The sequence below is a fragment of the Trifolium pratense genome, linkage group LG3, assembly GCF_020283565.1.
Source record: "Trifolium pratense cultivar HEN17-A07 linkage group LG3, ARS_RC_1.1, whole genome shotgun sequence".
NCBI lineage: Eukaryota > Viridiplantae > Streptophyta > Magnoliopsida > Fabales > Fabaceae > Trifolium > Trifolium pratense.
The window spans coordinates 42,676,104-42,689,315 of NC_060061.1; the positions used below are offsets into that span (position 1 = coordinate 42,676,104).

General features: G+C 31.3%; 2 protein-coding genes across 2 annotated transcripts; both read left to right on the forward strand.

Annotated features, from left to right (window-relative positions):
- Window positions 1-2,356: 2,356 nt before the first annotated feature.
- Window positions 2,357-6,620, forward strand: LOC123915148 (protein FAR1-RELATED SEQUENCE 5-like). The gene is made up of 3 exons (XM_045966297.1): window positions 2,357-2,830; window positions 3,427-4,247; window positions 6,617-6,620. Exons 2-3 carry the CDS (start codon window positions 3,433-3,435, stop codon window positions 6,618-6,620), a joined length of 819 nt encoding a protein of 272 aa, XP_045822253.1. The 5' UTR covers window positions 2,357-2,830; window positions 3,427-3,432.
- A 4,918-nt stretch (window positions 6,621-11,538) lies between these two features.
- Window positions 11,539-12,324, forward strand: LOC123912861 (chaperone protein dnaJ 11, chloroplastic). Its single transcript, XM_045963440.1, has one exon. The coding sequence runs from the start codon at window positions 11,611-11,613 to the stop codon at window positions 12,103-12,105; it is 495 nt and encodes a 164-aa protein (XP_045819396.1). The 5' UTR covers window positions 11,539-11,610; the 3' UTR covers window positions 12,106-12,324.
- Window positions 12,325-13,212: the final 888 nt, after the last annotated feature.

Sequence of the window (13,212 nt, forward strand, 5' to 3'; positions counted from 1 at the left end):
CCACATCTAATTATACGTTAAAAAATGATTAATGCTTGCTGTGGTAAAAAAAAATTCCACGAATGGATTAAGGATTTTTGTTATGAGTCTTAATTATTAGCTATTCTCCATTATGTTTATATATAGGAAAAGAAAAAGAAGATCATCAAAGAGAGTGAGTATAAAACAAGTTCATCACCCTCCAAGTTCACCAAGTTTAAGGCTCACCACAACACAACATTTTAACGGCTCCAAACAAAAAAGGTTGTACCACTCATTCATATAGAGAGCACGAGTGGCAAGAGTTTTTTGTCAGATACCAATTCTTATATTTCAATATGTTTGCATATCAAAATTTATCGTCAAATATTTTTTGTGTGCATGTTTTTAATTTGTGTAAATTGTAAAAAGTAGAAAAATAAAAGAAACATGGAATAAACATAACATATCTTCTACTTTTTTTTTGTATAAGAGAGGGCAAAAGCCCAAATATCTTCTTTTTCTTCTTAGATTGCATTTAAATAAGATATATATATATATGGGGGCTGCTAACTTAGACCCAGTTGGGTCTAAGTTAGCAAGGTGCACCTTTTCAGTTGGACAAAAATATCCATTTTTTTAATTTTTGAAAGAATAGAGCAACAGGGGCATTTCTGTAATTTACCCAACAATACACGCGCCCCCAACTTCTTTTCCCACCCCCCAGGACACGTGGCAGCGTGTGATTGCACAAAATCCGCGCGCGTGCATCACACGCGCCGACAGACGCGCGTGGGTGGAAGGATGACGCGGAGAGAGAAAGTTTTTTGAAAAGGCAGGACACGTGTCGCTATCTGGTTGGCTGGGCGTGATTTTTTTACATTTAATACTTTAAACTCGATTATTTCGTCGTAAATTAATTTTTTATTTTTTATTTTTTATACCAAAATTCATAATTTTTTTTCTCTACAAATAGAGACTTGGTTCGTTTGATTTGGACACAGAAAAAAAAAACCCAATTTTTCACTACCTTAATCTCATTTTTCACAACCTTACATCAACTCACTGAAACCATTCTACCAGGAAAATGGTTTCAGAGTACAAATCTCTGAAACCATTCTACAAGCTAAATGGTTTCAGAAGCAAATAACTAATAATCAACTTACTGAAACCATTCTACCAGCAAAATGGTTTCAGATTACAACTCTCTGAAACCATTGTACCAGATAAATGGTTTCAGAAGCAAACACAATTAATAAATTACTCACTGAAACCATTCTACCAGTAAAATGGTTTCAGAATACAACTATGTGCAACCATTCTACAAGCTAAATGGTTTCAGAAGCAAATAACTAATAATCAACTTACTGAAACCATTCTACCAGCAAAATGATTTCAGATTACAACTCTCTGAAACCATTGTACCAGATAAATGGTTTCAGAAGCAAACACAATTAATAAATTACTCATTGAAATCATTCTACCAGTAAAATGGTTTCAGAATACAACTATGTGCAACCATTCTACCAGTAAAATGGTTTCATAAGCAAACATTAGTTTTTAATTACCGTTTTATCTCATTTAATTAACTAAAAATAGTTTCAGGTCTCCAAAAATTTCATAAAATATACCAAAAGTTCCAGAATATTATCTACTATTTTCCTGGTATAATGGTTTCAGTGAGTTGGTTGAGTGGTGCGTGTTAAATTACAACACACAAGTAACGTATTTAGTAGACAAAAAATGAGATTAAGGTAGTGAAAAATTGCGTTTTTTTTTCGGTGTCCAAATCAAACGAACCAAGTCTCTATTTGTAGACAAAAAAAAATTATGAATTTTGGTATAAAAATAAAAAAATAAAAAATTAATTTACAACGAAATAATTGAGTTCAAAGTATTAAATGAACAAAAATCACGCCCAGCCAACCATTGTGTGACACGTGTCCTACTTTAAAAAAGCAAATTTTTCTCTCTCCAGGTTGTAATCTAGTGTGGCGCAGGCGCTGGAATCTGATGGATCAGGATGATCTGGGCTGTCTGATTGATCAGACAGTCTTGATGAGATCAGATCTTGGCTGTCTGATGGAAATCAACGGTCTGTAACCATGGTCCTTCGGTACGCGCGCGACACTGGATCCGCGTCTATTAATGGTTTTAGAAGGTGTGGCGCGTGTACTGTTGGTGTAAAATTACAGAAATGCCCCTGTTACTCTATTCTTTCAAAAATTAAAAGAATGGGTATTTTGGTCCAATTGAAAAGGTGCACCTTGCTAACTTAGACCTAACTAGGGTCTAAATTAGAAAACCCCTATATATATATATATATATATATATATATATATATATATATATATATATATATATATATATATATATGCCCCTAATATGGTCCCCAAAATAAAAGGTCCACCGGTGGTCCTTTAGTTTTGACCTGCAACTACAGGTTACACCTTTTTTGGCTTTTCTTTTTTATTTATTTTTATTTCATTCAACTTTATCTTCTTATTTGTATATCTTTTGTTTTTACATTTATGCCCTTAACTCAAATCTACCCATTAGATATATCTCACGCTTCACACCATGCCATATGTCAACGTTTATTGACAGAAAATCAAAAACGATCTTCTTCTTCATAACCAAAAGTAACAGAGTTTCTCTTTGAAGCCTCAGTCGCCGACCTCTTTCATACCCACTCAACAAAAGTCACAAACCACCGTCGCCATTTGAATCTAACTACTGCAACCGATTTGAACGAGATGGTGGTAACTGATGGCTATAGATCTAACCACCACAAATACTGAAAAAGCTTCTTCTACATAATTTCACCGCGTTTCACCGCCAACGTTTGCATAATTTCGTCGCTTTCTAACAAGTGAGTATTTCCATCTTGTTTTTCATTCAAACAATGTTAATTTTACAATTGGTTTATTGGGCGCATGGCCAAAGGCCCCTGTCTCTTGTATGAATGGCGGTGGAACCCCGGTGATGGTTCGAGTGTTTGCTTCCGCTTATGTTATAGCTCGCTGCAGGATTGTTTTTGCTGCTGCTTTCTATTTTGTCCTCTGTGTTGTAGTTTTCTGTTTTTAGATGGAATGTTGTTTGGTTGTTGAGTTTGGCCTTTTTTTGTGTTTTGGATTTGGGTGATCGGTCCCTCCCTCTGTACTGGTTTACTAAACCTTTAACACCCCTTGTGTTGTGGTTTATGATATAATTATATTTTCTTTTTGCCTTAAAAAAAATGTTAATTTTACAATAATTTTGGGTAGCTGTGGTTTGGGTTTTGCATCTTCATAATTGAAATTTATTTTTTTAATTGTTTCCATCTTCATAGTTTACGTTGTGATTTTTAATAATTTTGGTTTTTTTTTTTAAATTATTTTTAACCATGAGTGAATCAATATTGTTTATGTTAATTGTGTTTTGAAGGATTTCAATTTATCTGACAACTCATTGTTGTTGTTGCTGCAGGATTTCATGAAAGGTGAAAATCGATTTGAAGGATATAACGTAGGGATTTCTGTAAATGGGTTAGAAGATATGGGTGGTGTTAATTTCAAGATGATAACTGAAGATGATATGAAGAAGTACCATTTTCCAAACCTTGAGGTGGCTTTTACATTCTATAATTGGTATGCTAGAATGAATGGATTTTCTGCCCGCAAAAGCAAGGTTAGAAGAAATAAGCATAAAGAAGTTGTGCAGCAAAATTTTGTTTGCTACAGACAAGGGTTTAGAGAAGATAGGTTTCAGAATAATAAAATTCGTAAACGTGAAGCTAGAGCAGACACACGTTGCGGATGTGAGGCTAATTGTGTTGTGCACGTTGATAATCACAATCAACGCTGGTATATTAGGTACATTAACAACGTGCACAATCACAATTTTGTTGAACAAGAGTTTATTTCCTTTCTATCTGGTCATAGGGGTATGGATGATGATGACATACTCCAAATGCATTCTTTTAGGAAGTCTGGCATTAGAACTTCTCAAATTTTTGGTTCATTTGCTGGTCAAGCTGGAGGTTATCAAAATCTCACCTTTTCGGTCCAGAACATGTACAATGAAGTTGATAAAGAAAGGCGTAGTAAAGGTACTGATTCAAGAGCTGCATTATCATATTTACGCTCTTTGAAGAATGATGATCCAACATTGTTCTGGAAACATACTGTTGATAAAGAAGGAAGATTGGAACATTTATTCTGGTGTGATGGCAGAAGTCAAATTGACTATAAATTATTTGGTGATGTTTTGGCTTTTGATGCAACATACAAGAAACATGTTTACTATAGGTCCATATTAGGGGCACCCATATATATATATATAATGATTATAAATTTAATTTACACTTATTTGGGGAAATGTTAACTTTCTCCTAAGGATATATGTTAATGATTTAAATAAAAGACTATTTTATTAAAATTTGTGCATTTAATTTAATTTTTAAATTTTTCTTAAATTAAATATATAATCTTTAAGAAAATATTTTTATTTTTAAATTCTTAAAATGTGCCCTTAATTATTTTGATTCTTTGGTTAAGAAAACCTACACAAACTAAAATCGCACAATTAAAAAAAGTAGATGATTAAAAGTGCAACACATTGGCACATTAAAGCACACAATGTTGATTATATTCCTGTGAAGGATTATGTAAGTAAGAATATAATTAATAATTATTTGAAGCATATATAATGATAATTAATTTTATCTAAAAATTACACTTAATTTAAAAAGTTTATAAAATGGATCTATATATAAAAAGTTTATTAATGTTTTTTTCTCTATTTAATTTAAACAGTTATATATGTTTTTAATTCCTATAAAATCACAAGCTTTCAAGTATAATTTTAGTCTTCAAAATAGTTCATATAAAATGTAAATAAAAATTTAAAGTAAATTTTTTATTAGATCAAAGTAAATTAATTTTAAGGATTAAATTTAAAAGTTATGATTTTGTAGAAATTAAAAAACACATTTAAGCGAGTTGTATATTCGCAACTCAAATTTACCTCATTTTATTTAGTAATCAAATTCAACGAATTAATCATCATATTAAATCTCGAACTATTTTCAAGTTTATTCTCGTCTTTGCCCAAATACACATTATGGGATTTGAATCCTTTCATGCCATTTTAGTTCAGCCCTCTCTTCTTTCTCTCATCTAAGGGTGATCAATTTATAAGAAAGAAAAAAACAAGTTTAGGGGAGAGAGAGAGAGAGATGAGTAAATGGTTGAGATTAATGTTGAATGGACATCATAATCATAAGAGAAATAACATGAGAGCATCGAAATCCATACACAATCGGCGTACACAAAGAGATGCATGCAATTAGAACTTTAAAGATCACCATACACGCGTGAAACATCATTAGTCCTGCTTTTAGGTAAGAGTTCTTTATCTTCTTATCCTATGAGCTGCATGTGTTTGGTAAGGTTTCATGTAATTAAACTAAACCAAGTATTAGGCATAAAGAAGTTCGTTATTTTTTAAAATGGCACGTTAATTCCAAATTTGATCAACACAGTTGAATGTTGTGCACTATTCACGCATGTTGCTTTGACCTTATTCTTCTACTAATAAACAAAAATAAATATTAACATATAAGATGTTGTTTGATTCGTCTCGGTGAGTATTTTTAAAATATCAAATTTTTATAATTTTTACTATTATACAATTAAAAATATTAAACGTCAAAGTTATACATCGACATGCGTGAAATAGTCAACTGTGTCAATCAAATTGGGACGGATATCGGAACATCAAGTAGTATTAGGCATAAAGTTCATTATGACTTCCCTTTGAACTATGTGTTTGGTAGAAAAGGGAAACCAAATATTAGGCCTAAAGAAGTTCATTATGTATTGAAATAGAAATATTAGAGCAACCAATTAAGTTTGTTTCAATTGCTATGAAGTGAGTCATCTTATCTTGCAAATGCATGAGTTTAACTGGTTAGCGTGAAGACTCTTTAATGTCTTTATCGTTATTGGAATTCAATTTAACTCAAATATACTGGAGTTAAATTGCATTTTTTTCGTGTTGAAAAAAAAAAAAAAACTGTTTCTCGAACCAGATTAAACTAGTAGCGAAAGAAAAAAATTGCATTTTTTTCTCTCTTAATTTTTACAAACTTGCAATTTTAACCCCTAACTTTGGTTTATTTTGTAAAAGAATGACACTCGTCTGATTTTGATCAAGTCAACGAACATTTAGCAAGTGACTCACTACCACGTCTACATGGCTTGTCGTTGCTTACTTGACATGTGAATCATTGTCCCCGTATATTGATGTGACATGTAAGTCACTTGTCACATGTGTGTTGACTTGGTCAGAAAGCCAAAATCGCAAGTTTGTAAAAGTTATGAGGTCAAATGTGCTATTATATGTCAATCATCCTTCAAAAAAAAAAAAAAACTTATGTCAATGAGATAGTGTATTATTCGAACGATCTAATCACATGGAAACGAGTTGTTAGGTTTGTTTTGTATTGAATAATTTGAATTGATTTGATGTATGCCGCGTTAGGATAAATTATATAGTATTAATCAGTTGTTAATTTATGAGAGTTCGTCAAAAAAAAAAGTATTCAGTTTTAAAAATGTGAGAAAAATTGTTGAGTTATAAGTTTTTATTATCATTATATGGTTTTTTTTTTCAGGTAAAATCAATGCATTTCAATCGACATAAGATTTTAAATACACTGAGGAATACACATGAAAAACATTGTGAGTAATGTAATTCATAGATGTTTTAACAAGAAGATAGGCTCTATTTAGTAAAAAATAGCGGATAGTTGATAAATTTGTTTATAGCGGATGAATTTATAGCGAATAACTTATAAGCTAGATTTTAGGGTACATCGAATAAGCTAACTAATTGAATTTCTAGTGTTTGATAAAATTAACGGTTGAATTAGCTTATATGTATGAAATGATATATAAAAGATTTTAGTTAATATTTATTTATTTTCAAGTAAGATGACAGGGGTAAAATTGGATGAAAAAATGATAAGCTATGAGTTCATATGTTACTTGTAATAGTTTTGAAAAACATGTTATAAGCTAGTAAAATAATCTATAAGCTCTTTTTAAAAAACGTTTGCAAAACATGTCTTTTTTTGTCATATGAGCTTATAAGCTATAAGTTATAAAGACTTCAAATGGGGCCCCCGCAAGTGGGCGGTGGGATTGGTCCTCTTGGATTAGTCGGTCCTAAGGCCGGATACCAAGTTTTCAAAAAAAAAACTATAAGTTATAAATTCAAAATCTAGCGTTATCAAACAGAGTTATAATCACTATCGTTTGTTTGTCCCTATAACCAAAACTTTTTTATATAATATTATCTGTCATTACAAAAAAAACTATCACTTGTTTGTCATCGAGTATTGCTAATGAAACTAATCTCTCGATTGTCTTTTCTTTTTGTTTGCGGGTTCATATGATGATATCAAGGCGACTGTTTCAGTCACTCTCTGGAGTATTTAGGGTGGCCGTAAATTGTAATGCTCTTATGTGGGATCAAAAGCCTGTCGACATTGCCAAAACTTGTTTGCTAGCTAGTGCACATGACACCATTCGTGACTACAATTGGTGCAATATGGTCCTTGAATAACCCCATGAAACTAATTATTAACGATATCTCTTGGGTGGTCAACTAATTATTACCGATATCTCGCTCCGTCCCAAAATATAAGCAAAAAGTGGTTAACAAAAGTGAATGTATTTAGTCTAAATCTTTAACCAAATGCATCAAATTTTTTTGACCCGTTTTTGCTTATATATTTGATACGGATAGAGTATATGGTCATGACCAATTGGCAATTGCCATTGCGTGCATGTAACCAAAACAAAAAATTGTCATTGTGTGCATACTACTACATGTTGGTATCATCCACAATCTATTAATCACGTTGATTAATGCACAATTCCGATCGCAAAATGGTGGGTAAGTTTCTCCATCATGCATATAATTGTGCAATGTTCTTCACTTCTTCTAATTCAATATTAGGTGATTAATAAAATATTCAATGTCTCGCAAACAAATAAAATAATAATTCAATGTATTTTTAAGATTTATTTTATTAAATATTCCTTGATGTTCAAATTCCTAACAAAGTTAGTCCATTTGTTTTTTGTGACTTAAATAAATCATCATACTTTTAATCATTAGAAGAGATTTTCATTTTAAATTTTTGGCTTTAATGCACTTTTGATCCCCTTATTTTGAAAAATCTGAACTTTTGATCCCCCTATTTTAAAAGCCAATTTTTTGATCCCCTATTTTGAAAAATTTGAACTTTTGATCCCCCTATTTTAGATTTTTTGAATTTTAGTCCTCAAACTCAATTTGGTCAAATTTTTTGCTGATGTGTCAAACTTATTATTGACATGGCAGTACCATGATGACAAAATGTTTCCATGTCTTTAATTTTTTTTACATCAAATATTTTAAAAGTATTAAACAATGAATTAATTAATTAATAATAATTTAAAAAATCAGTAAAATTAACCTCTATACATATATATAATAAAAAAACTCAGTAAATTACCCAAAAAAAATTAACGATTGAGAACAAAGTCAATGAATGATTGAGAGGGAGCGAACAAAGATGAAGGATGTTAACATGGGCGTGATAATTTGTGTTTCTGATTTCTTTGGGTGTCATGATTGGGAACCAGCGTTTGCTTTTCTAACTTCTTTGAGTAATTTACTGAATTTTTGTTATATAATAATGTAAAGAGTTTTAATTTAGTTTTTTTTTATCAACAAATTTAGTTATTACTATATAATGTAAAGAGGTTTATTTTATTGTTTTATAATTATTATTAATTATTTTATTATTTTAATACTTTTAAAATATTTGATTTAAAAAAAATATAAATGACATGGAAATGTTTTGTCAACATGAAAACTGTCATGTCATTAATGAGCTTAACACTTCAGCAAAAGTCTTACCAAATTGAGTTGGGGGGCTGAAATTCAGAAAAATCTAAAATAGGGGGATTAAAACTTCAGATTTTTTAAAATAGGGGGTCAAAAAGTTGGCTTTTAAAATAGGGGATCAAAAGTTCAGATTTTTCAAAATAGGGAATCAAAAAGTTGACTTTTAAAATAGGGGGATCAAAAGTTCATGTTTTTCAAAATAGGGGATCAAAAGTTGCATTAAAGCCTAAATTTTTTAGGAGGCTTTCCGATTTGAAGGTTGCAAAATTCAATGTAATAATTCACTCGCGTCTATTCAGTTGACTCAAAATTTAATTTCATATTTTTTCGATATATAAAAACGAAATTGTGAAGATAGCGCGATTGATCAAATTAAAAAAAAAAATCTAACATATGGTGGTTATAAATAAAACAAAAAGTTTTTTGTCAAAAAAAAAAGAAGAAAAGTTTGATATAGTTACAACTATAAATTTTATTATATTTAAGAGATTGGAATTAATAGGAGCTAATCCACCTGTGGAATGTGTTCCTAGATTATTTTTAGTGTCAGGGCCTCTACCTTCTCTCCAACCAATTCTCTTATGAGCTGCCATGCTATAGGGAATCATTTAGAGTTGACTTGCTATTTTTTATCAATTGAATGGAACTATTTTATCGTAAAACAATTAATAGTGAACTGCATATATATTATTATGAAAATTCTAAAGCTAGGAAAACCTAATTTGTTGTTTACAAAGCTATCTATTACAAAATTGGGAGCTACATCCCAAGAAGCAGCAAGAGATGACAAAGAGCTACCAAAGTTAGCAAGACTGAGAGCTACTTGATTCCCCTCTCTATAAAAATGAGACACAATACAACTCATTTGTCATAAGAGGATCTTTACATTGTGCCATCTGTTTCTTAGGTTCCAAGTAACATTAGAATTAAGATTTTTGAAAGCTAAGACCATCAATATTGAATCAGTTTCCAACCAAATGTTTTTCCAATTCCTGTTGTGAGCCACTTCAATTGCCCTCATTGCACCACATAGCTCAGCTTGAAAAGTTGATGTAGTACCTAAAGGTTCTTCAAAACAATAGATCAAATCTGCCACATGATTCCTAAATATACCGCCAAAAGAAGCCAAACCAGTGCTCCCTTTTATAGCCCCGTCAATATTGCATTTTAACCAATTAATCAAATGGGGTTGCCAGAGAACTTCTTTGATTACAATATTGATTGAATGATGAATGGAGACATTGAACTTCTTCAAAATAGTAAAGTCTCTAATTGAGTTTGAAGAAAAGTTTCCAGATATCCTCCATAGAGGTGAATTGCAACACCATATTCAGGCAGTTAGCAAACCATGACCAAATCCTAATGGCAAATATTTTTTTGTAAAAAAAAATATTCATTCATGTAACTATCATAAAAAATATTTTTTTGTAAAAAATAATACAATATATGAATATTTGTTGTGTAGCTTAGTGGTTAGAAATTCAATCCGTAAGTTAAATAAATCGGAAAACCTAAGTCTGAACCCAAACCTTGCATATATAATACAATGTCATTACCAACTAGACTATATCCACAGGACCAAAATATTTATATCCTAATAACCATACAAAATAATATTAATAATCCTGTAAAAAAAAATAATAATATAAAAATAATTAATCATCATTTTCATATTTTTTTTAGAGACATACTATTATATATATGTAAGAGGCCCCAAAAAATGGAGGCCCGGTAGCACGCCTTGCACACCCTATTAGCCGGGCCTGCTACAAATAAAATACTATGCCCCCACTCAGAGTTGAAATCCACTAAGGATAAGTATCTTACAACACCATCCAACCAAAGGGTGTAACGAATACTAGAGGGATCTGAATTCTCTCCAGCTCTTTCTCTCATGTTTTCATCATGCTCTTATCACATCCATCCATTTATATTTTTCTCTCTTTTTAGCTTCTTTTTTTCTTTGAGAATCAACAACTGTTGGATCAGGAAAATGAGAGAGGGTTGAACACAAAATATAGCAGAAAATCCAATTCCAATACTAGATGCAAAGTAAACGTAGATAAATCTTGAGAAGGATGAAACCTAATAACCTACAATTAAAAAAAGAAGTTTTTTTTTTACTTAAAAAAAAATAAAAATGTAAATCATCAACATTTTTTGTATTTAAATAAAAGCTTAGGTTTATTTTTAAGCACAAAATTTTCTCTTTTTTTTTTTTTGGTATATACAAAATTTTCTCATTTAAACTCTCTTAAAAATCAACAACATTACCATAATTTTGATTCATATTCATAAATATAAAAAAGTATAACTTATTCTAACATACCGGCTTTGATTCATATTTTTAATTTTGCTTCAAAATAAAAATCATATTTTTGTAATCTAGATTTAGTTGAAAATGTGCCAAATAAAGAATAGTCCTATTGATGTCGACCCAAAATCCCTAGACCCTAATGTTATCATGGCCTTCTAGAAGCCCTTTCAAAACGTACTGTAGCATTTGTTCCACTCTCTTTTTCTTCAACAGACCCCACGTGGCAAACCAAAATTACCTTTATACCCCTAAATCTTTTTTCATTCTCTTTCTTTATTGACCTCTATATAAACATTCTCACCACACATTGTCTCAGCGCATAACACAAAGATCTATCATTTCACATTCCCATTTTACCCTCGCTTATCGCAACTCTCTGTTTCAATTTTCCGATGACGGCGACACTCACTCTCGCCGGTATCTCCGCCGTCCGGCCACTCCAATTCACCAACAACTGTTCCAATTTCTCCTCCGCAAGATTCATCCAGAAGCCAACTTCCAATTTCTCAAATCGCCGCCGGATTTCAATCCGAGCAGCAACGGCGGTGGTTGAGACACGGCTGCCGGCGACGAGTCTCTACGAAGTTCTACGTTTAAAGCCTGGTGCATCTCCTACTGAGATAAAATCGGCTTACCGGAGTCTGGCTAAGGTTTATCACCCCGACGCGGCGGCGCAGCGGTTGCCGGAGTGTGGTGACGGGGACTTCATCGAGATTCGTAACGCTTATGAGACACTATCTGATCCATCTGCAAGATCAGTTTACGATATGTCACTGATGACGGCACACGGTGGAAGGAACCGGCGATTTACGGCGGCTCCGGTAACACAGAAACGGCAGTCTGGATATTATAGTAATCGGAGATGGGAAACGGACCAATGCTGGTAGAAAGCGTTTAACTTGCTTCGGATATAAACAAAGAACTTCTTCATACACAAAAACAACAAAAAGGAGAAAACAAAAAATTAGGACATTAGAAAGAGAGTTGTGAGGTTTGATGAAATTACTACTAACTTAAGCTATAGAGTAAAGTGAAAAACAAAAAATTATGTAGATTTATGTCCCTTCTATTCTATTTGTGAGAATGTAAATGTTTTTTCTCTCAAATTTTCTTTTATGGGATAGCTTTTATTTCTTTTTTGATGCAACTTTACAAAAGCCAACAAAAGGAGAATAATTGAATACAATACATTATTAACTTAGTTTATAAATTATCACTCTCATTTTATTAAATGCATAATATAATTCTAAAACATATGGAAATTCGTCAATTTAATCTCTAATATCTTAAGAACGGTCCACTTTATTCATTTATTACGTCGACCAATCGGCATATTAGAAAAGGGAAAGAAACTCTTATCACTCGAGTAGTAAAAAATGAAGGATGCTTGCCATGAATCTGAATGATCAAGAATTTACCATATGATAAGGTACTTTAGAAGAATTAAATTATTTTAAAATGTTAAATTCATCTCAAAATTTCAAATAAATAACTCGTATTTTATTTAGAATGATTAAAAGACATGCGGTTATAGTTAAAACTGCAAGTAAAAAACTAAAATAACTAGTTATGGTGCTATGAATTACACGTAGATCTATCATCTATTTCGGTAGTTGCACATTCGAGTGTATTGACCTTAAATTGATGTATTTTATATATATTAGGGGCTACTTAGTATTATATTTATATATAAAGCGACTATGGCTTTTTTGTTTGACAAAAAATAGTGGATAAGTTAATGTATAATAGATGAGTTTATAGTGAATAGTTTATAAACTACCATCATATAACAGATATATTAATTGATTGAATTTATAAAGTTTGATAACATTGACGATTGAATTAGTTTATAAAATGGCATAAAAAAAATATATTTAATTTTTTACAAGTAAAATAACCAATAAAATTAAGAGAGAAAAAAAAGGTTAACCAATAAACTATATTTTATATTCCAAAAGTTTATGAGAAAGAAATATTATCAAACAAATCCGTTA